This window comes from Melopsittacus undulatus, chromosome 2, assembly GCF_012275295.1.
Source record: "Melopsittacus undulatus isolate bMelUnd1 chromosome 2, bMelUnd1.mat.Z, whole genome shotgun sequence".
In the NCBI taxonomy this organism is placed as follows: Eukaryota; Metazoa; Chordata; class Aves; order Psittaciformes; family Psittaculidae; genus Melopsittacus; species Melopsittacus undulatus.
In genome coordinates this window covers 19,536,224-19,561,018 of record NC_047528.1, presented here as the reverse complement: position 1 = coordinate 19,561,018, position 24,795 = coordinate 19,536,224, and the positions used below count along the sequence as shown (strand labels likewise).

At 40.9% G+C, this 24,795-nt stretch overlaps 1 protein-coding gene across 2 annotated transcripts in view; it reads left to right on the top strand.

The window, feature by feature from the left end:
* The first annotated feature begins 20,172 nt into the window (after positions 1–20,172).
* ATP8A2 (ATPase phospholipid transporting 8A2) overlaps positions 20,173–24,795 on the top strand; it is a 279,853-nt gene continuing 275,230 nt past the window's right edge. Inside the window, exons 1-2 of one of the 2 annotated variants that reach the window (XM_031049535.2) lie at positions 20,173–20,222; positions 20,357–20,501. In XM_031049535.2, the coding sequence (XP_030905395.1) occupies positions 20,401–20,501 (101 nt within the window). In that variant the 5' untranslated portion in view covers positions 20,173–20,222; positions 20,357–20,400. Of the gene's footprint in view, positions 20,223–20,245; positions 20,502–24,795 lie in introns of those variants that run through there. The other variant, XM_013129215.3, reaches the window with a different exon arrangement.

The window sequence follows — 24,795 nt, the reverse complement described above, 5'->3', positions numbered from 1 at the left end:
ATTAACAAGACAGTATTAATTTTATTCCTGCATGATGTCAATCTTCAACATAGTTAGTAGGTATTACATTAGAAAAATTAGTCTAAGAGGTAAACAAGAACATGATAGTGTAATTTTATTAGTTATTATACCAGGCAGTTGCAAAGATCCTGTTTTCTGCAAGGCATTTTGCTGCTGCATGAGATAGCTGGGAGTATATTGTAATTAGTGAGAATGAATTGGTTGCCCATTTCCTCTCCTGAATGTTTCCATTAACAGTCTCACTAACAGTTGTAGTAAACCTTTAATAAATACAGTAAGCCGCATAACCCACACAAGCCTGTGTGGCTTGGTATATGCTGTGTTCTGTACCACGCAGTCAGGTCTTCGATCTGATTTACTATTTCATTAACAACTTGATATGACTTTTGTTTAGAAACATTGCCTCAGTGAGGAGAGTAGACTATAACTTCACAATTAGTAGTAAAGGTATAGTTGATTAATAACATGGTGTTCATAGTTTAGCAATCAGTCCTTAGAACTTGTAGTATGATGCTGGGGTACTGTATTGGGTACCTTGCCGTACAGAGGCATTTTTGTGCCTCATACAAGTCCTTGGCATTGCAGACAGGATCTGCTCCATGCCCATTCAAAGGCATAACTGTGTAGTCAAGATGAGTACTTGGGATGCATAAGCCTGTACAGATTTGTAGCTCCTTTACCTAAGAGTCAGGTTGAGGTAAAATTAGGCCTTTGCTTCAACAGTATCTGAGCCAAGTGAATGTGAGAAGGTTCTAGTCTTTTTACTGCAAGTAATCCTTGCCTGTTGTCTTCTTACATGGGACATATAGTCCAAGTGGAGACAAGCGGTTTAGATAAATGGCAGGAGGAAAGCTTGTGGCTGACTGCTTAATTGGCACCCCTCAGTCAGTCCTTGATGATCAAACAGTTCTTCCTGTTTACTTCTAATTCAGTCTTGGTAGTCTTTCTTTATTCCCTTGTAAAAGAAAGGATATATGGCTTTGAAATCCTGGGGATCAAGGAAAGGTTTATCAATCTTGCTTGTTTACTCTTTAGTCTGATGTCTCTTTGAAAAGGCAGTCTCTGTTGTCTTGTGTGGCATATTGGCATGCTCTGGGTATGCCCACATGATCAAACATTAAACATATTTAGATATGTTTTCCTTAGGATTGGTGTTCTGCTAATGTCCCCTAGAGCATGGACTGATGGGTTTTGTGATGTTATGTTGCTGTTTTAGGAAAATGTGGGGGTAAAAGATGAGAAGCCTGGGGGATTTTGTAGGGGTTAGTTAGCAGTTACCCTCAAGAGTGCCGAGGGAGCTCCACTGTTTTTCAAAGCTGGTTCTGCTTTGTGCAGGACCATTCCCTTACCATGCTCTAGCTCAGGTCAGTTTTTGAGATGTGGCTCTGTTCCAACTGTCAGTAGCACTAGTAAGGAAACAGGGTTTATTAAGACAGGGCTGGCTTACTGCTGGCTGAGCCCTTTCCAGTGACAGCAGTTGCAGTGGTGAGATGAAGACATGATGCTGGGCTTGTGCTTTTGCAGTAGCATCTGTCACAAAATGCAGAGGGACCTACATTAGTTTGATTGGCCTTAAGGCTGCTGTCTGCTGTATTTTGTCCTTAACTGTTAAAATTTCCACAAAATAGTTATTGCCCATTGTCGTGGCTTAAGCCCAGCTGGCAACCCAGAACCATGCAGCCGCTCGTTCACTCCCCCCCTTCCTTTTCCTGCTCTCAGAGGGATGGGAATAGAAAGAATGTAACTCCCACGGGTTGAGAATAGAGCAGTCCAGTAACTAAGGTATAAACCAAACCACTACTGCTGCCACCAATAATAATAATGATAAGGGAAATAACAAGGATAGAGAATACAATCGCTCACCACCTGCCAACTGATACCCAGCCTGACTTGAGCAGTGATCTAGCCCTTCTGGGTAACTGCTCCCAGTTTATACACTGGGCATGATGTGCTGTGGTATGGAATACCCCTTTGGCTAGTTTGGGTCAGATGTCCTGTCTCTGCTTCCTCCTGACCTCCCCTCCTCCCTGGCAGAGCAGGAGACTCACAAAGTCCTTGGTCATAGTAAACATTACTGAGCAGCAACTAAAAACATCGGTGTTATCAGCGTTGTTCTCAGGCTGAAAGTCAAAAACACAGCAGTGCACCAGCTACTAAGAAGGAGAAAAATGGCTGCTACAAACCCAGGACACCCATGTCTGATCAGGGCAAGGTATTCATCCTGGTGTCGTGTTACAGCTTAGATGCTCTGAGGAAACAGTGATTTTTCTAATGTGTGTTCTCCTTCTGCTGAGCTCTTTGACAGTGCCTGTGCAGACATGGGAACAAACACAAGTTTCTGAACAAAGTGTTGCTTTCCCTGTGCTATTAAAATTTAATATAGCAGTGTGCTTGTCTTTGTAATCTGATTGCTGTTGACTGATGGAGATTTAGCAACTCTGCTGATTGTTCCTGTTGCTTTTAGCTGCAAGACCCTTGCCTAGTGCTGTTAAGGGTAGGAGTAATTCTGTCCATGTATCTCCTGGTTGCTGCATAGTGCTGCCTACTGGGCAAATGACTGGTCTAAGCTGGCTTGGACAAATCCTGTGTATTATTTAGAGCCAAATTCATTAATCAAGTCTGAACACTGCTTTTAGTATTGCTAGTGATATATCTCTGATGCTGTCTTTCATTTTCCCCTTCTGCTGCCCCTTGGTCAGTACTGAAGTTAGAGCGTACCTGTTAATGCGCCACATGGTTAGAGCCAGATGTGCAGTGTAATCATTGATAGGTCTTACATGTTTCAAACAAGTCTATCTAGAGAGGGTGATCAAAACTGAAGTTAAACGATGGTAGAAGATACACAGTACTGGCTTTTCATCCAGTGCAAGTCTGGATTTTGTTAGAGCTGTTCTGGATCTGCCCTGTGGTAGCTGGAGCCAGCTTTGCCCTAGACATGGTCAGACAGGTTATTTGCAGAGCAATCCCTGCCTTACAGCCTGCTTGCTGGCTAATGATTCCTTTGATTTTTGAAACAAGTGGTTTTGGAATGTGATGAGGATTGCTCATAAGGGAGTTCCTATAGATCTACTAATCATTAGAACTTCATTCATGAGAAGAGTCTCAGGGCTGCATTAAACCTGTCTTGGGAACCTGTAGGGGAAAGGATGTGTTTGGTTTATGCTTACAGTTATACCACAGTGTCTTTGAATACCTAACTTCTCAGGGTGGCCAAAGACTCTAAGTTAGGCCATAGGTCTTTGGTAGGCAAGATTGGTAAGATCACTTACCAATCAAACAAACAAACAAAAAAATCTAAAGTTTCCATTTGGATTAGTGTGTGTGTGGCCTTTAGTTTTGAAAGGCCGTTTTTCGTACAGTGTGTCAGCTGGTAAATGAGTTCTCTTCTGGCCCCCGAGGAAGCAGTAATCCTGGGCATAGGCCAAAGTGCTACTGCCACAGGGAATGAAGAATGTGTTTCTTTGCTTTATCCTGTAACTCTAAGAAAATTTTGTTAAATGTTTTTTCCACTCTTCACAGTAATTCAGTGTTCTTGCCTCTAGAAATGAAAAAATAGCTAAATAAACTCTGTAGCATTGTTACTGCTGGGTTAATAAAAGTGCGAATGCATGCAAGAAGCTCTAGTGGCTTTAGGCTACTTAAACTAGAATTCTTTTAGCATGGTGAATACTTGACTTTGGTGTTTACTCAAGAGGATATTAAGAATAAAAGGATGGAAGAAAATGCCTGTTCTTTTTATTGATAGTATTATATTGTTTGCAAGTACTTCATCTTCTTTATCTACATGAATATTTTAGCTTTCTAAAGCAGAAAGCCTTTTTAATGTGGAAGCAACTGCATTGATTGACACTGAGACAAAAGCATTGATAACTGGATTGCAAGGATTATCTATTAATAGTCATTCTTTAGCTTATGTTTTCATGGTTCAAGTTAGTAAAACACAAAGTTAGTAAAACACAAATGAAGTATCAGGGTATTTATAAAGGTATATATAAATTGAATATATATTTATAAAGGTATATATAAATTGAAAATGGTTCACTGTAGCTATTCAGTATTATCTGAAGATAATAGAAGTATATAGGAGCTAATCCCTTATGTTAAGGCCGGGTCTCTGTATTGCTTATGTTAGCTGGAGGGAGATTCAGTTGGGATGAAGGTGAGTAAGGAGCTGGCTGTCCTGCTAGTGAGATCTAAGACCTATTTGTTCCCTTCTGCAGCCCCTAGCTGCCCCAGAGTGTTTGTAAATCAGTATTTGAAGAGCTGTGTTTCTGATAGTCCTGGATGACTTTGTGGAAGTCAGTCATAGATGACTTTCACTGAGCTGTATTTCTAATATACATAGGAGGGGTGGTCTTGCTGTAGAAAAGTGGGTTTGGAGATGCAGCTAGCTCCTATGTTTTGTCATGTCATTTATGTTGGTAGCACTTCAGATGTGGATGTGTTTACAGTGAGAATAGATGTAATGCTGCATCTATGACATTTGTATACTGGAAGACTGCTCTGGAGTACCTGGATAACAGAAGTTCATTCTGTGGTAACTGTTAATGTTTGCCTCTTGAGTTTTTCCAGCCACCAGTGTATGAATATAGTGATTTTATTCTCTTTCATCTTTTCCATAAAGATGAAATTGATGGTTTATGCTTTAATTTTGACTGTGATTGCTTGATGAATAATTCTGGGAAAGCACTTTGTAAATGTCAGAGGCACTTGCTGTAGGTAGCTCCGATATAACCTAGGAAAGAGTACAGCTTTATGGAAAGCCTGTTCTCTCTTCCTTTGCATGCCAAGTGTCTTAGAAAATGCATTTTTTAAAATAATATCTGTGCTTCTGTATGTGTAGATGGGACAGTGTTTAAAGCTGTACCATAAGAAGCTTTGAAGGAAATGCACTTGCATAGTGAGGGTTAAGCAAGCAGCATAAATTTGGCGTTAGGTGGACAAAATGATTCTTGTTATCTTCAGTGTTTGCTTTATTTTATAGTGTACTTTTGTTTAACTGGTGGAATAGTTGTTGAAAATCATACTTCAGCAAGATGCTTTTTCAGGCAAACTGGGGGGGCTGCAGGCCACAGCACTATCTTTGTGGGACCTTGATCAGATTGATGCCAAAGTCAAATTCTTGATGCTTAATATTTTGGTACCTTGCTGAGTTTCTAACAACAGATGTCAACAACTTGGATAACTAAATTCTTGAAACTAGAAAACTTCTCCAATCTGCAGTATTCTTAATTTGAAACTTACTGGCCAGTGGGGCAAAAGTGATATGTAAAGAGGGAGGTTTAACTGTGACTCTAAACGTTTTTAGCTGGTTTTGCCCAGCAAAGAGAACAGGAGCTGACTTCCATTGTGCCTGTTTGTTTTAAAACCCTTTATTTTCTGAAGTTGTGATACTGTGTTTTGTGACAGCCTTGAATACAAAACTAGTTTGCAGGCGTCGTTCTCCTACGCAGCTGCAAAGGTTGCAGGGGAGCAGAAAAGATGACTTCCAGTCAGGTCTGCTGTAAGAAAGATCTGAAACAAAGATTACTAGCAAGTTGGACCAAGTACGTTCATGCTAGTTGAGGGATGCCTCACAAAACAGGAGGAAGATCAACCTGGGTGTCTTTTAAGGCTTCCACTTAGCATTGGAAAAAATGCTTGCAATTATGTTTCTTCCTGTCACCTTTTGGAGAGGAAAAAAAAAAGCAGTATTTGAAGTAATCTTTGCAGAGAATGGGAGTATAGGAAGGCTGCCTTTAGAGGGTTACTGCATTGTGATGAATATCACATCTAGTGGTTTTAATATATTTAAATGAAAATAATAGTCCTCTGTACATCTTATGGCAATATAGCCTTTGCACAATTACGGAATTAATTGTTACTTACATATTTTCCCATTAAAATTCCATAAACATGGAGTGATTCATCACTAGAGACTTACTCAAATAACATTATAGCACAGAATAAACTGGAAATTGATTTTTTTTTTCTTGTTTGTATTGCATGTGTTTGCATGCATGGGCCTACTGTTTCCTGACTGAAGCATGCTACCAGCAGTTTGGAGATGATCTGTTAAACATTAAGTGAAAATTCTCCTGCTAGGTTATCAGGGTTACATTATGGTTTCCCCAGCTGCTGAGCTGCTCTGAGAATGAACTCATTTTCCAGTCTATGGTAGAGAACATGAATCGCTGATTATACAAGCTAGGGATATATATTTAAGAGATCCTACAGTTACTGCTTCATTATTAACAAATGCCTGTTGGACAAGTTGTCTTACTAACCCTGCAGGCAGTTCTGTGCACATCTGTCAATGTTTGTTGTCATGAAAACATAATGCATGCATTGAGCACCAGTTCTATTTCCCGACTCTTTTGAACAAGTGTTCTATATAATCTTAAAGGGATAAATCTTGCAGGGAGAGTGAGGACCACGTTTTTGTACTTGAGCAACATCCAGCTAAGAACAAAGGAACAGAAACTGGTTATGCCCGAACTTTTGGCTGGAAGGTACTTTCAAGTGCAAGTGCCTGTAGCAGTTACTGCCCTGCTTTTACCTACATTTGAAAAGTTGATTTCATGATTGGGAAAACTAAGCTTGAACTGATGGGTTTCAATACATCAGTAAGATGATCTTAAATCACTTGAATATACTGTGTGACAAACTAATGGTACAAGAGCTGTTTTCAGTGTTCAGTCACTGTTCTCTGAACAACAGCCTCAGAGAGAAGGGATTAAGTCTCTTAATAAGATGCTACCCCCAGCAATCTGATATGTTATGAATCAACATGGTAAAGCTTTTTAACCTTTCAAGAATGAAATAGCAGGTAAGGATAGGATGATGAGGTATAATGAGTGGAAGATTTGTAAGTTTATCTCGGCAAAGCTCCCATGACCTTCACTGATACAGAATTGATCTTGAAATTATTTAAATGCATGTTTTCTGAATTGGTGTTTAAGCATTTGTCATATTTCTGTTGTAAAGTACTAAGAATCCAAATTGTTATTTAACAATACAACTTATGTTTAAATATGTCAGAATGGTTGGTGTTGGAAGAGACATCTGTAGATCACCTAGCCTAACTCACCTGATAAAGTAGGTGTACCTAGAGCAGGTTGCACAGGATCACATCCAGGTGGGTTTTCAGGTATCTCTAGACAAAGAGACCCCATGACCTTTTTCAGTGCTTTTCTCATTGTCAAAGTCTCCTCATTATGATGGAACTTCGCATGTTTCAGTTTGCCTGTTGCCCCTTATCCTGTTGCTGGGCACCACTGAAAAGAATCTGGATCCACCCTCGTGACACCCTCCCTTAAGAGACTTGTATGCGTTGATAAGATCCCCTCTGTCATCTCTTCACCAGGGAAGCATACACAAGAGTTAATTTATTTTCAAGGCTGCTATTATGCTAGAATAAACATTGACCTTGAAATGAGTTGTCCTTTGAGTGTTATCACTAAACTTGATGCAAAAATGTCTGTTGCATCAGGGCTGAACTTTTTCAGAATTAAAGTAACTTCCAGGTACTTCCAGTGTTCATGATAACTTGTGATCAGCCTTATGTTGAGCCTCCAGCTCACTTGAAGGCAGCATGTGGGGAGATGAACCTGCAGTGCAGAACAAGCAAGCTGTGATTGCAGGCAATCCTGATTATATGACATGTTTACTATAAAGGGCCAGGGGTGAGAAGGTAACTTTTTAAAAGGAGAGAATCAAGCCTCAAACCCAAGACTTTAAACATCGTAATGCCTGAAAAAAGGTTTTGTAATGCTTTCCTATGTGACTCACTTTTGTCTGTGCCTGCTGCTGGCATTGAGTTGCTGATACTCAGTATTATGCGTGGAAGGATTTCTAATAATAAAAAGCAGCACTGATACAAGGCACCACACACTGATGTAAATATACCAACAGTACTGGCCAAAAATGCCTCCTGCTGGTTCTTGAGTATACTGTGATCATAGCTGATGTACATTCTACTTGCTGTGAGAAGAACTTGGTGGGGTCTGCATAAGACATTGAAGGATAGAAGGAGCATTAAGGACAGACAAGCTTGGAGAGAATTTGAGCTGGATTACTTAATGAGAAGTACTGATCAATTTGGGTGCAAGAACATGGTTTTATGTTGTACTCTTATTCCATGTATCTACTGCAACAATTTTGGAATAGTCACAAATCCTGTAGGTTAATGCTAAGTATATGTTGAAAAATGTTCATATTTTATTGATGTTTTTCTAAATGCATAGCAAGTTCATACTTGACTTCAGGACAGCAAAATAAAACTAGTCAATATAGCTAATGTCATGGTAGCATGACTATGTCAGTCTCTGTATCCTCTCTACTGAATATCCTTGTCATGTATGTTGCATCTGTCAAAGAAAAAAAGTTGTAAAAACTTGGGGTTATAGTATTAATGCAGTGTGTTTACATGAGCCTTCTTGCTTTGAAAAGCAATAGCAGTACAAAATGGAGAGGGATATGATCCTACTATAATCCTGTCTTTTGAGTAAGTGTTTTATTTATAGGAGACTTTTGACCCAAATCCACAGCTTAGGCTTACTCATACAAAGATGGACTTGTCTGATGTGTCTGGTACCAAGTTTGGAAAGATCTGAGGGAGGTTTTGTTAGGGAGCATGCAATACAAATCTTCCCACTAAGTTCTGTGGCTGACTTGTGTTGTGCTCTCATGTAGAATGGTGTTAGGCAGATGTCACCAAGAGCATACGTTTTAGCAATGTCTGAGACTTTAAAATGAGGTGGGTTCAGAGGTGACCATGGTGAGATTGTAGAGTGCAAATGGGAGCCCAGGACAGAGAGCAGCCAGCACTCTGCCTGGCCCATTCTGGGTCTGGCTACTCTGGTACTATTGGCATGCTCACTTCTAGATGTGGTAACGGTTGGTTTGCAGTTTGGTGTCAGATCTCACTGGTTTAGAGAATGTGAGATTATCCTGGTTCAAGGTAAGTTATTCAGATGCCCCCAAATGGGGAACTGCTAACCTAGGCCTAGTCAGCTGGTGTGCTCTTATAATTTTTAGTAAGAAAATTGGAGTACAGCTATGTAGAAAGGACAAACAGATATAATACTGTCTGCTCATGGATTTGTCTGTGTAGGGAATAGATAATGTTCTCAAACAGTGTTCTCAGATGTTTTCCTCATGCATTATGCAATATGCTTCCCTAATGAAAGCTGGATAAGAGCAGCTAAAATTTTGAGTTACCTTCCTCTCTTGAGGAAAAAGCACTTACTTGTAGCTAGCAGTGTCTTCCATGGTTTCCTGTCACTCTCTTGCTCATAAATATTTGATACCCTTTGTGTGATTATCTCTCGCCACCTTTAGTTGTGCCAGTTGCCAGGTGGTGTTCTGACTCTCTGTTCCAGCTTCCTGATGATGGCAAAAGATGGGCTTGATACACTGCTCCCATCTGGAGCCTTGCTTTACACAGATACAAACAGAACTAAACTGTGAAGTTCATGGTGTGATGTTAGTGTGCTGGTAGTTTCAGAAAGACTGAACTGACCAAGTTGCAGTTGGTGGTTAGGAGCCAGTGGTGGTTCTTGCCTTCTTTCTGTGCTGATGTGGTCTGGCTTTCTCAAAGCACACACCTGTCCTGGCATAACTGTACTCAACACTAAAAGTAGCTGATGCATTGCTTTTGGCCACAGGGAAATGTTCTGTGGATCTGATACTTCATTGAGATGGTAACCTCAGCTATAGTCCAGAAACCCCAAATCCTTGTCTCCTCCTATGGCTGTTTCCTGAGGCTTTAAGCACACTGTTTATGTTTTCCCCCCTCCAAAAAGCAAGTGAATAATCTGGAGAGATACAAATCTGCAAGGAGGCAGATTGCCAGGGAGGAATAACCCTGAGAAGCTGGGTTAAGGGGATATAGGTAAACCTGACTCATACTAATGGGGTTGTTACAGGTGAAAAGGGAAATGAAAACTTGTTTTTTTTTGTTTGTTTTTGTTTGGTTTTATTACTTGAAATGATAAATTATTTTTAATCTTTGTGTTTAAGAGCAAAAATACTTTGCCATTAAACCTGCTGAAGGGAATCTTTGTCTCTGCAAAGATGAATGGCTCTCATGACCCAAACCACCACAGACAGCATCTCCAGGAGGAACAGAACTTGAGTTCTACTGCATCTTTCTGTTAGGATTTCACTTGAGAACTTGTTCTTTGAAAGCTGGTATGTGAGGGTCAAAGTCCAGGAACTGGACAGGCCGTTGTTTCAAGTGCTGAAATACAGGATGAGGCTGAATTCCCCTCCTTTTGTCTGAATGTAATAAAATGTTCCAGTGAGAGCCATAGCTGTCTTTTTGTGTATGGGTGTACACAGGCATCTACTGCACACTTTCCTTCTGTGAATCCAATGCAGAGCAGTTTGAAAGTGCAAACCTATATTTCACAGATTCCATGGGGATCACTTTACTCAGCTTTGAGACCTGCTAATGCTGTAGAGATCTTTGAAGGACTACTGCTGTTTTCATCTTCATGCAACCAATGCAAGGAGGAATGAACATCATGCCTCTTTGCCATCGCTGGAAGAGATACTTCTCTCTAGGTAACTGTAAAATGGGCAGCTGATTTTGTTGTGCGTTATACTGAACTATGGGTGGACAGAATGAAGAACAGCTTTGGGAATGCTTTAGAGCAAAAGGTCAGTATGTACGCAATAAATCTTTCTAATCTAATGCTGGCTAGAAGCCAGCGTTACAGGCCTCTGGGCTTTTAGTAAAATACAGATAGCTTTACATCATGAGCATATAAAGGGGAAAACATTAATTTTTCTTGTGTAAATTCTTCTCTTTGAAGTCAAGATCAACTGCTTGCAGTTGATATGCTTAAAGCTGTTAGTAAATTATTATAGGAACAGATGCATTACAGAAATGAAAGAAAACCTGCTTGTGTGCCAGAATGTTAATTGTGATGTGCCAAAGGTAGTTTTAGCTTCAACTAATATTAATATAGGAAAGCAAGCCTCAAAGGTGGGAGGAGAGAAGGCTGTAACTGATCTCTTCTAAGGCTTAGCTGTGACTGTCAGTTTGGCTAAGGAGATTTCTGATGGCTGGTTTTGAAATACTCTCTTAAGCACCTAACAGATCCACTGTGCTTGATACTTATGTATATGGCCCACAAATGGGATTACTAGTCATGGTTATCCAAGGTGTATCTGACAAAAGTGCTACAATTTAAGGATCTTCCTTGAGCAGTAGGATTATTCAGGGGAGAGATGTATTGTTTTTCTTTGAAGTATAAGAATCCAGTTTAGCTGTGACCTCTGGTATCTCATGTTAACTTTTTTTAAGCTGTTTTAACAACCAGATCTTTGATAAATTCCAAGAACTGCAAATAATGAATCTGGGGGGAGATTAGAATTGCCATTCTGCATTGTCAAATACCATAGTTTGTGTTAAACTAAGGGGGTTTTTGTTTGGTTTTTTTTTTTTTTGTTCGTTTGTTTGTTTGTTTTTCTTTTGAATATGAAGATTTCTTGAGCTGGAAATTCAAAGGAAACTTAGTGAAGTTGTCCTTGTCTGAGAGGCTGAAAGCGCATGCAGAATGGACACAGTGCATGTTTTCATGTGTTTGCACAGTGGAATCTGCATTTGCACTGTCACTTTGTATATAAAATGCTTCCAAGTGATGTTAAATAAGGAGCTTTAAATCCAGTGTCCTTCAAACTGTGCCAGATGCTGAAGATTTCTACAGAACTTCCCAATGTGTGCAAATGAGTTTTGAGCTTGACTGGCAGTTGGTAGGCTGTGCTCATCCAGGAGGTTAAAAAGTGAAGAGTAGCGGCACATTGACATGACAAGTAGGTGAGCAGAAGCATAGTTTTCCAAAGTCTCAAACCTGTAACCCCAAATAGGGAACACTAGTATTTGGTATATTAAGTTCTTACAGAATCAGAAACTCCATTACCTCCCTCACAGCTGCCTCACTGCAGCTTTTTAAGGAGTTCATTAAAGTTGTGTGGTGTTAGTTGGAAGAAATCGATGACTAATCTTATAGGATATTTTGGTGCATTTGTGTATTTTGGTGCATTTGTAGTATTGATGAAAACATGGAACTCGTAGGTAGTTTTTGAAGTTCAGTCTGAGTTTGAGGAATGTCAGTTGCTTGAACCAGCTCTTAGAAAACCTTTTACTCACCAAGTGTTCAGATTTTGACTTGAGGGGTTTCAGGTACAGCTCAAGAGGCTCCTTGGGCTTGCTGGAGCTGCAGTGCTTCTTGCCTATTTAAAATTCTGGTGTTGAACAGTAGCTGCTGGAGCTGTGTATTCAACTTTGTCAGGCTATTAGATCTAATTTATCTGCTGCCTGAAATGTATTTTTTCAGGCCCCAGATGTATCATTGATGCTCATAAATCAGGCACAATGTTGTATACCAGGGAAAGAAACCTTCTTGAAGTTGAGGTTATGGTGACAAGCTGCTAGCAAATAAACAAGTGAATCTGGAGAACAACTAAGGAAAGAGTGCAAGAGGAGTGAAGCTTCTAGAAGTGCTACTTTCATCCAATGCAGTATGGGAAATTAAAAACAAGAACAAAACACTTGTTCTAACCACTATCAGTTACTAGTGCCCCTGATGGTTTTGCGAAGTTAGTCTTGAAGCTGGGGCAGGGGAAGAAGGGGCTGACTTCTGTTTACTTACACTAGCGATACAGGTTCAGCCTTGGAATTTAGCTGACAGTTGTGGCTATGGGGCATGAGGCAGAATAAGGATAGATTATATTTCTCTCGTGCAATCTTATTAGCTCAGCAGTATTGGCAGAAGCTGCTTGTTTTTGACATTAGAGTGAGCAGGTACAAAATTACTTGGGAGATGAAGAAGAGCTATTTTAGGCAAAGTGCTGTTCCTCTTGTGGTCTCGCAAAAACTTCATTTGGGGATTGTTAGAGGGAGTGAAACATGAGGCCTTTATCTTGCTGTTCGAAGGAGCAAAAACTGCACCAAGGAGACCTTAACTTGGGCCACAGGCAACGTTAGGCACCTTTGCTCTCACATATCCAAGTAATCTGCCAACTCATTTTGCTTTGAGCATGTAAGTATCTGCTATTCATTCAGAGGGAAGCAAATTTTATTGGGTGGACCTGCTTCTTATCACTTCCCTCTGAGAACTGTCTCTGGAAATACACAGTATTTGTGCATGATCATGCAGCTGAATCTTTTTCTGTATATATAGGTTTTGCTAATCTGTGTGCTCCTGCAGTAGCATAACCCTGGATGCTGCTTTTTAGTTCTCCAAAGTGTCTCTAGTGTTCTGCTAAAGATCTGTTCTGTTCATTGGTGACAGCATTTAGCTGCTTCATCTAAATGAATTTGGGCATCTGCATCAAAATCCAGGCTCCAGCTGTCTCTGCTTGCAACATGCAATTTCATTCACAAATTTATAAAGGCTGTTCTTGATAACAGGCTGTGTTCTGTGTCTTGAACTTGCTGGAGTTAAGAACTTTCTAGTTTGTAATGTAAGATTATTCAGAGATCTTTTTCAGTGTCACCAAATGTAGCTTAAGTTGGTGATAAACAACGAAGTGACTTCACAAGGCATATGCTATTCTTGTTCAGTCTTACTTTAGCAAGTCCAGGCAAATGGAGTTCTTGTTCTCATTTCTGTGATCTCAGCAGTTGCTTTTATGTCAACTAACACTACAAGAGGTCTTACACAAGTGTGTGTGGTTCTAGTCGCCTACTGTGAGAGCTGCTGATGTTGTGTCTCTATTAACTACTGATCTACCTATACTATGGGTACCTCTGCAACTATACTGCACTTCTTCTGTAGCTATATCTCCTTGGCAAATCAGTCCTCCTTGGATTGACCAGTGTATCAGTGTAATTTGGGTTGGAAGGGACCTTCAAAGGTCTGGTTCATCTCCCCTACAATAAGCAGGAAATATCCAAGCTTTTCTTCTTACTCAGCTGAGCTCCCATTTTATAGCAGCACTTTTTGCTCTGATCCCTGAAATACGCTGGTAGCTGTTAGTACTGTATGATTTTTAACATACATGCTCCTGAGAACTAGATTAATGCATCTCTGATACGTGTGAGCTTCATGTAGCTCTCCAGTCTTCAAAGTAAGCAGTCCCAAACTAGTGGCCATATGGCAGCTTCTGCTGCAGAACAGTTCTGTTCTTACAGGCAGCTCTTACAGGCAGCTACTGTTCTTACAGGCTGCTCTTACAGGCAGCTACTCTTAAGCGACTTCTGAAGTGTATCACATTGGGTAACTTTTCTACCCAACAATACCCTTCTTAATCGTGTTAATTTTGATAATCCTCAAATGTTGCATAGCTATGAAGAGAAAAGGAATGAAGTTAGACCTGTGTCTGTTTAATTTCCTTTGCAGTGTCTGGGTTAGCTTGATTGATGACAACTTCCTCCTTGCATCTTGGAATTCAGAAAATAACCCTCCTTTGCTCAGTCTTCTCTTGTCATGCTTCTGAAGCTTTATTTACTCTTAATATCCCTTTGGGGACTACTGTCTTCATCTGAGTCTCAATTTCTTGGTCTGTATCTAGCACAGGAAAAAAATTCCTATATTTAAATCTGACTTTCTGCTGTGTGTAAAATTGCTTTTCCTCCTTGCTGTACATCTGTAAAACATCTGATACAAAGGTATGGATGTTTGTTGTGTTGTTTTGGTTTTTTTTTTGTGTTGACTTGAACACAGGAGTTAGCTGAGAGCTAACTGTCTCACTGTCCCAAATCTGACTTGAGATTTCTATGGAACAGTCTTACTACAAGTCACTTGACCTGAACACAAGGTTTTTTTTTCCACTATAGCTTTAGCTGTTGACAGACATAAATTCAGGTTAACTTTTAGAATGTTAACTTTTAGAATGTGATCTTGTGGGAGAACTTTAATCTGATATTTTGCTCACTTAATATCCTGGTAGTTAGGCTGGAACACATATCTGCTTAAAGGTAAAAATAACAAAACCAAATCACAGGCTTTGAGAGAATAACTTACCAGTTATATTGTCAGAACTGAGTTCACTTCCAACTCTTCTGGTTTATATTTTCTTTAGCCTGTAAGAAAAGCTGCTTTACCTGGGACTGCATATAATGCTGCTTATGTGTTTTCCTGCACAAGCTGGTAACTGGAGGGACTTGATGTGAGTAGTGTCCCAATTACTGAAATGCTGATACAGATAGCTAATGGTACTACTTTGTTGTCCACTTCATTAGTGTTGCATGGTGGCAAGAATTTCATCCTGTTGGTGTAAAAAGGCCTGTTGCAGAGTTTCTAATGCCTGAAATGATGGTGATGAGATGGAGGGATAGCTCTTGCTTCCAACATCACAAGTATTTCCTGAAACCTGTGAAGGCTTCATACATGTGTCCTCTCAGGTGTTGTGTGTGTTGTAGCCAGCAACTATCATCTGTCACTAGAGTTTGTCATGGCCTCCTTGTTATGCCAAACTGAAGCATTGAATGTTAATATTCCAGTCTAAAAAGGCTTTAACTGCTTATGCTTATCCCTCATGCTGGCAGAATGGGCAATTGTTTGTCCTCTGTTCTGATTAGACATTACTTGAGGAGAAGCTCAGTACTAGCAAAGTCCTAGGCTAAAATACACAGTGCTATCTGCTCTTTATCTAGTCCTTTTCACTCTGAAGAAAACCTTTTCAAATGTTTTTAACTGAAAACCTCCACTTAATACAGTTGTGGGGGACATAAGGAATGGCAACTTAACCTTTGACTTGTGGCTGGCTAAGCTTACAATCACATAGTAGGTGAAGGTTAGAAAGGTTAGAAAGGACCTTTGGTGACTGTAGTCCAACTTTGCTCAAGTGGGGTTAGCTTCAGCTCAGCATCCATCCTTCTGCTAGATCTTGGCCCTGTAAACAGTGTGCAGAATTGGCAGGATGATTCTTGGCTATGGAGCTTAGTATTGCTTTATGTTCTAAACATGACATGATGAAGCCTGTCTGAACTTCTCTATTGCAAACCTGATGTTCTGCTGTCTTGGTGAGGTGCTTAATTGCTCTATTATCACTTGTTCTTAAAAATGGAACACACGTTAGAACAATCAAGCACCTCACCAAGGCAGGAGCAGTAACTAGCTGGCTAATCTGCTTAGAAGTGGTGCAATTTCAGTAAGAGTTCTCTTGTGACTTCTGACAGCTGGCAAACATCCCAAGTGACACATCTTAAAAAACACTACAGAATTGACAACACTTTATTTACTCTATCATGGAGAAGCTATGATTATTACTGAGCAGACATTAAGGAGACAGATATACATGGAAAATGTCATCTTTGCAGGCCCAGTGAAGTATGAGTATTAAATTATAACTCGTTGCTTTCAAGTGATAACAAATGCCATGTGAATTTGTCAGGGTATCAAGTCTGGTTTCTCTTAACGATGAGAGAAAGCTATAAAATGTCCTGGTATTTTAGTCAAATTTTAATCCCATCTTTTTTTATAAAATTAACTTGTTAAATAGTGTGAAGTAAGTGCTCTGAAGAAATGAATGGCCTTTATAAAAGGGAGTTTATAACTCGGATCTGATGCATGGAACTTGTAAAGCACAGTGGGAAACAGTTTTAGATGCCTGCATTAAGTGTCTTGTGCTTCAGAGTTGAAGCCAGATGTATTGAACACTGTTGAAATTCCCTAGTTATTTAAATTCCATAAAAATAGGTTGTAATCATAGTGTTTAACTTTAAATATGTTGCTTTACTAACTCTTTTGTAATTCCATGGAATACCTGTTTGTAGACTGGCTTCCAGGCATCCCCTGAGGCTTTTCCATGTCCAGCTCTTGTTTACTTTGTTTTCTGGTCTATTCAAACTGAAACTTTTTAAGACTTATTTCCTGAAGATGAGTGGGGAATTATCACTTAATGACATGCTTGGATTCTGTTCCTGGGAACTTTTGACCAATACAATTCTGCTTTCCCTGAAGTACAATTTACCAAGATGAGAGGAGAGTAGGTGGTGTCACTGGTGATAGATTATGATTTCTAGGGGTGGAAGACTAGGAAGACCAAACAGCGAAGCTCAGGAGATATGAGCTGAGCCAAATGGTATCTTCAGCAAGGGAAGAGAGCTGCCCTACTAGCACACCAAAAGCACAGTAGGCTTTTTTTGTACAATTGGCTTCCTTTTATTGAATTGTATTGACTTCTACATTGCACTTAAAATTAACTTACATTGATCTGTATACAGTCTGCTCAGGGAAGTGGGTGAGTCACCATCCCTGGAGGTATTTAAAAAGATGTGTAGATGTGGTGTTTAGGGACATGGTTTAGTGGTGGACTTGGAAGTACTGGATTAACAGTTGGACTTGATGATCTTAAAAGACTTTTCAAACATAAATGATTCTATGATAGAGACTTAAGACCAATATAGCTAGAAGATCCAAAATCTGATGTAGCTAAACATACTAAATGGACAGGGAATGAGGTATAATGCTCTACTATTAATATGCTACTTAAAACATGAATAGTTTTCTCCTGAGTAAATTGCATAGCTGTGTTGCAAGTTGTTGGGCAAATGTCAGAGAAAATGCAGGTCTTACAGGAGAAAAACCTTCCCAGAGGGAGAAGTTGGTGTGCCTTTAAGTGAAGTCAAGGAGTCTGATTCGTTTGGATACAGGGTAGTAAGCACTACTGAGTAAGAGCTGCTATGACTGGTTTTAGGTTCCACCACTGATGAGAGGCAGCCAGATTTGTGTTGTATTTATCAATAGCCTTCCTAAACAAGGAGCAGAGGTGAAGCTGCTTTCACATGGCTGAAGCGATGGCATGCATGTGGTCAGGCTTTGGTCTCCTTGAAAGAGATACCTTCTGAAGGTGGTGTAGCCTCTGAGACTGCTGCCCACCATGAGTAAATCAGAAACTCAGGGCTCCTTAACCTTTCTAAATGCAGGGAAGAAGAGCATCTTACAGCCAGCAACACAGGTCACTATCTGCAGGCTTTTGGGAATGATCTGCTTAGTAACAGGGGGGGAGGTGGAAGACTTTCCTGCTGGGCAGGATTAAGAGATAATCTTCCAAAATGAGGTTTATTCCACTAAAAGTTGAAGCAGCTGACTTGAGCCACTTGCAAAAATGAAACCCTTCTGGCAGAGCTGTTTCAACACACTCAGAAGTCTGCTTTGAAAATACTAAAATATTAAAATAAATACTAAACAACAAATACAAATAAAAATAAATATAATAAATATATATTACTACACTATAAATAGATAATATATAAATTATAAATATATAATATATAAATGTAATCTAAATATTATTACATAATAAATAAAACAATAAAATACTAAAGTCTCAAATACTAAAACCTAAAGAATAAGGCCAGTGCCTTGCCTTTTGAGGCATCCATCTTGGAGAAGAGCAGCCAAGAGCATAGGGCATTAAGCAAACCTAAATACCTCTGAAGTTTATCAGCTGTCTTGACTCAATCCTTAACGTTGTTGCGACAGCTGTATGACACTTGGTGGTGAAGAGAACTAGTTAGCAGGAGGATTTCAAGCATCAGAGGGAGTCATGAAAAGTTGAACCAAATAAGGTCTTTGAAAAACCCAACAATTTTTATAGCATGTTTGTTCTAGAGTAATTGCATTTATGTCTGGAGCTTGACTAGGAAACCAGATCAAAGCTGCTTCCTTGCACTTAATGCTCTTAAGAATACTATTGCTTGATCTCCTTTGCAGTTGCACAACATGAAATCAATGGGAAAGAACAGTAAGTATCAGTAGTGCTCTTGGCTCTGATTTTTCTGAAGGGAAAAATAGCCACTCAGCAAGGTTGAGCGGTCCTCTGCATTGTGGCAAGCTTTTTCAGGCTGAGTAACCTAACATAGTATTATAATGGCATAGTCTTGCATAATGTATACTCTTACATATTTCACTTCTTAAGTTTACGTCCTTTTCCATAAAACAAATACTATCAGGTTGGCATTCCTGCTGAGTTAGTGTCAACTGACATGGGAAAAAAATCAGTTAATTAGACTCACACAAACAAGTTTAGCTTAATGTCTCCAAAGTATGAATTCAGAACGTGCAACACTTGCCTTGGCAAGAGAGGATGCTGTTGAAAGCGTGTTTGTTAATTGTATTAGTTTTATTGACCAGCTACTAGCATAGCAAGAGTTGTTTTTTGTATGCTGGACTACATTATAAATTGAATGGGTAATGTTGCCCTCCAGTGGCACATGTCTAGAGGATACAGAGCCTGTTTGCACGAGCAACGAAGAATCAGTCATTGGGAAAGTCTGAGATGCAGGAGTAGATTAGCTCAGACCTATAGAGTATTTAAAAAAGTCAAGCACTGGTAACGTGTGGGAACTTAAGTGTTCAGTATATTAAATTTGTATTAGGACTGAAGCTTTTCCCTCAAGCTGTAGTGAAGAAGGCCATAATTTCAGAGGGCTCTCGTCTGTTCACTGAACCCGTTTTAATTGCTGTCTCATCAGATGAGCTTGTAGCACTATGGTGTTTGCTTTGTACAGAAATGGGAAGCAACTGTTGCATTTGCCTTGACAGTAGCTGCTTCTCACTGTTACTTCTTGAATGGACTTTTCAAATCACCCTCACATAACATCTTTATTAGATCTTGGAAAAAAAGTTGTCTCATCCTTGGCTCAAGCCACCTGTGCTAGCTTGTGAATTCCTGGCTTACTTCATAAACTGATACATTGAGCTGTAAATATGTATTTCCACAGTTCAGAATGGCAGGGGAGAGCAGTAAATCTGTCTCCAACAACTTTGGTAATATTTGAGGCTGGACAGCGGCAATAGCTATCTCTTTTCCTTAACACTTTGGCTTCCTTTTAACACAAATGCTTCATGGAGCTCGATTCACGCCAGTTGGAGGGGAAGATTACTGACGGGTTTCAGCTTTGTAGCACTAAACCAGAACGCTTTTTGCTCTTTTCAGCCTGAACCGGAGCCTTGTCTTTCAATACCATGTGTCTGGCCGGTGCCAGCCGTGGCCACGCCGCCTGGGCGCTGGCCGTGCCCGAGGGGCCTGGCGCGAGCGCTCCGTGCCGGTTGGCAGCGCCGAGGAGCGGACCCGGAGCCACACACCGGGGCCTGCAGAGCTCGGAGGCGGCGGGCAACGGCCGGGCGGTGCCGGGGGCGGGGCGGGGGGCGCGGGCCTCGGTGCTCCGCCGCTGCCAGCTGGCTCCGGGCGGGCCTCGCCGCCCCTCCCCGGCCGCCGTTATTTATCAGCCGCTGCCGGCGCGTTGAGTACCGGGCAGGGTGCGCTCGCTCGCAGCCGTCGGTCGCCCCTGGCCTTTCCTTTCCCTTCCCTTCCCTTTCGTTCCCCGCGGCGCGGCCCAGCCTTGTCGGGCGCGGCCCCTCGCTGACCGCCTCGCTCTGCGCTCTCCCCGCAGGACCCGTCTGTTCCCCCTCGGGCTATAAGAAGGCGGATGATGAGATGTCCGGAGCCACGTCCTCGGCGGATCTGGACGAGGCACCAGCCCGCACCATTTACTTGAACCAGCCCCAGCAGAGCAAGTTCCGCGACAACTGGGTCAGGTACGAGCAATCCCTGCATCCCCCTTTCCGGGTGGCAGCCTGCACACCCCGCAGCCCTGGGCAGGGAGGGCTCCTGTCACTGTACGGACCTGCTTTCTGCACAGTAAGTTGTGTGAGCACAGGTGAGCACCAGGGCTGGCTAAAGGTACAGAGGAGGGGCAGATGGGAGGGATCCAGCAGCATCAGCAAGGGGTAAACTGCATCTGTCAACGGTAAGAGTAGGGGCTGATAGGACTCTGTGGGTAAAATGCATTAAAAGGTCCTCTCTTCAGCAGGGCCATTGAAATCTGTAATACTGGCCCTCAGCTGGTACTCCCTGGACACAAGGGCTAACCCATGAAAACTCAGTGTGAGATTTGGGTTGAATCCACTTTGAGTGTTCGCTTTAAAAGTAGCATTGGATTGTAAGAATAACTAGACCAGGTATAAAGAACTAGAGAGTAGAAAGGAAGAAAAAAGTCTAAAAGGATAAAAATAACTACAGAGTTTACAAACTCTTATCCTCATGCATACAAGGCTATAGTCCACTTGTGTTCTTTAATTGGAGACCAGAAAGATTTTTTTTTTGGTATTTCATTGTAGGAGCGTGTGTATAAGACTTCTGTTGGTACAATTAATGCCATGTTATTGCTGTTTGGAAGCATAAATGGTGTGCACTGAAACATGGAGTATGAGGATGCATAAGAAGCAAGTTGTGTTTCACCACATTTGCCTGGGGTTAGCTGGGTTAGCAAGGTGAACAGATGGCTCCTGTCATGACAAAGGAGGAGCATTATTTAGCAGGCTTCTGTCTCTTAGTGCAGATGCTTGGGTTATTGTTCAGAATGGTTTATACAATGAGTGCTTTCTAAAGAAAAGATAGGAGTCATATCCTGCTGAAATTATTATTTCAATTAGCTGGTTTACTGTGTGTCTTATCAAGGGTGGTTCTAAGAATATACTCTGGAACGATGCTGGTGTTCTGGGTAGTGCAACTTACACATACAGGATTTTTTCCTCTATTCTGACTTGTTATATACTTGTCTGGTGAAGTCTGTGGTTTAAGAGCACTTAAAATGACAGATTTTTTTTTACTGTCTCGCTTTTTTATGTGGGCAGCAACATTGGATGTTTTCTCACTTTATTTTTATTTTTCCTTGACTAATTATGAGCTGAGTTTGACCGTTTTCTGTGGATAGATTACTTGTGCTTTTCCTGCTTTACAGAAGGAAAAGCAGGGAACAGAGTGTTGGTAGAATCTGAAGTTTGGGATTTCTTGAAGGGATGTTCTGGCTTAATCTAATGAAAAAGGAGCATGGGTGACTGCTACCAAGAACATGTTTCTGATAGTGTTATTACCAGCCCCTCAGAGCTGTTGTCCAGTTTACTGTCTGGAAGAAATCCCCTGGTAGCTGTAAAAGTTTGTCAATGGTTTTTCAGTCATGAGAAATACCGGTGCGTGAGGAATAGGACAAAATGCAGGTAGTGTAGTGGGAAAGTAGAGATGTTTGCATTACCTGATTAGCTCTCTTAGCTCCTTAGTGTCATTTGGAAATTAGGTTCATTTTATAATAACTTGCTGCTGTTCAGTAAGAAAGCTTTGGCTTTTAGAAGGATGACTTCAGTTCTGCTTTCTCCATTCTCTGGATTAGTTTTCTTCCTTCAACCCAGGTGTGAATGAAGGCAAAGGCATTGAGATGGTAATATCTGAGTAAGGGTGCCTTGTATGGAGAATGTGTGGTGATTTACTTACTTTCTCGCATATGTTGGAGTTATTCTTGAAGAACAAGCATTCTGTATTGCCCTTGGACTTTGTTGCTTACTGTGTTTAGCTTCTGGGTTTTTCAGTACCATTGGTTTTGAAGATGCCTTTTCTCCATAGGAAATGTGTACCACAGCAAAAGGCTCTGCGTAAGTGGGTAAACTTACACAGTTTATCTGTACATAAGGGCTTACCGACAACTAAACTGAAGGAGATATTAAAGCAGTTTGTTGTAAATCATGGGGTTTGTCATGTCACCTGTTCTGTAGTCACCAAGGATTCTCTGAACAGTGTTGGGAATTTGTGCATGTTCATAGGAAGTTTTTGAAATTAAGCAGTAGTGTGGAATAGCTTGCTCAAAACTAAGCAACATGCAGCAAGGTGCAGAGGCTAGGGGAAGGTGGGTCAGTGGTATGGCTTTCTGTTTAAGATCTGAGCATCCTGAGCTTTTTAACTTCTTGGGGGGAGAGGCACTGTTGAAAGTTTATTTGTGGGAACAAAAGGAAAATAGTGGTTTTGGACAAGTTAAGCAAAACTGGTAATTCCCTTATCACTTCTAAATAGTAGATAATGCTATTGCAAAAGTGATGTAGGTGGCAAGGTGGTACTAACGCTTCCACAAGCCTTGAAGTGTGAGGATATAGAAGGAAGAGCTGTTTCCTTTTTTTCCCAGGCTTTCTGGTATAAATAAGTGAAATTATTAGAACTTGTGGAACAATGGCTGATTTATTTTCTGCTTTTCAGACTTTTTCACTAACTTTTTTAAAACCTGGTGCTTTCGGATTTAGCTTGGTCCTTTGTGTGTGTGTGTGTATATGACTCGCCATTCTTTATTACACTACAGCAGCAGTGATTTCTTCTGTAGGAGCATCTCTCTTCTATTTGCATTAGAAGCTGTTTTCATACCTACTGTGTTCAGTTTGAAAAACTTTGTGTATGTTAAAGTCTTTGGACCTTGTCTTAAAAAGTAAATGACTTTCCATTTTCAGCTAAAATATTTTCCAAAGCATTTTAGAAGCTTTTCAATATGTATAAAAAAAATTAAACAAATGCAATTACTTTGTCCAGCACAGCTGTAACTGTGGTATTATGGATGTTTGCTTTTAAGAAAACTAGCTAGCACCTGTTTTGACTTTTCAGTGTGTATAACTTCACTGTGATCACCCTTTTGGTGAAGAAATTTTTCCTAATAACCCATCTAAATGTCCTTTGGTGCAGCTTGAGGCTGTTACCTCTTGTCTTATCACTTGATACTTGGGAAAAGAAAGCGGCCACCTCCTCACTCCATCTTCCTGTCAGGTACTTGTAGATGGCAATGAGCTACACTCGAGCCTTCTCTTCTCCAGTCTAAACAACCCCAGGTCCCTCAGCCATGCCTCATCAGGCTTGTGCTCCGGACCCTTCACCAGCTTTGTTGCCGTTCTGTGGACCCGCTCCAGCACCTCAGTGTTTGTCTTGTAGTGAGGAGCTCAGAACTGGACACAGGATTTGAGGTGCGGCTTTGCCAGTGCTGAGTACAGAGGGATGATCACTGCCCTGGGCCTGCTGGACATGCTGTGTTTGATACAGGCCAGGATGCCGTTGGCCTTCTTGGCTGCCTGGGCACAAGCTGGTTCATGTTCAGCAGCTGTCAATCAGCACCCCCAGGTCCTTTTCTGCCAAGCAGTTTTCCAGCCACTCTTCCCTAAGCCTGTAGAGTTGCATGGGGTGGTTGTGGTCCAAATGCAGGACCTGGCACTTTGCTGTGCTAAACCTCATACAGTTGGCTACAGCCCATCGATCCAGCCTGTCCTGATCACTCTGTGGAGCCTTTCTGTCCTCCAGCAGATCAACATTCCTGTCCAAATTGTTGTCACTGCAAATTCATCGTTATGGTGTTTGTCTTCTGTAGCAGCCACTCTGTACTGAAGCCTTACTTCCAGTGAAGTGGCTGGACACTGCCTGCTGATGGGAAGTAGAGAATAAGTCTTTTCCTTTGCTTCTGCACATGGCCTTTGCTTTTGCTTTATTAACTTTCTCTTGACCCATGAGACGTTTTTCCACTATATTCTCCACCTCCAACCTTGCTGAGGAGGGAAGTGATAAAGTGGGCACCTGGTGTCCAGCTGTGGTCAACCCCCCATAAGTTTAAAAACTAACTTAGCTGTTGCCTTGTAAAAACACAAGGGGTACAGAGGGGCAATGATGATGGGGGTCTCTGTCAATATTGATACTCTGTCATCTGTCAATATTTGAGATGGCTGAAGTAACGACATGAGTACTTTTCCAAATATATACTCAGTGAAGACTTAATTTTGCTTAGAGTTGGAAAACTCTGCAGATCTGGCTTTAATATAAATACAATTGCTTAAAGCTTCTTATTAATACAAGAATATACTCTGACATCAGTAGCTCATTGTGTGTTTAACAGTACTGTATTGAAAGTTTCTTCCAATACCCATAGTAAAAATAACGAGTTAAGTGATCTGAGCTCCTCATTAGTCCCATGTGTTAATGTTGATGCAAAAGTAGTTGGAACATCAGATTTCTTGATTCAGGAAGCACAAAAGTGCT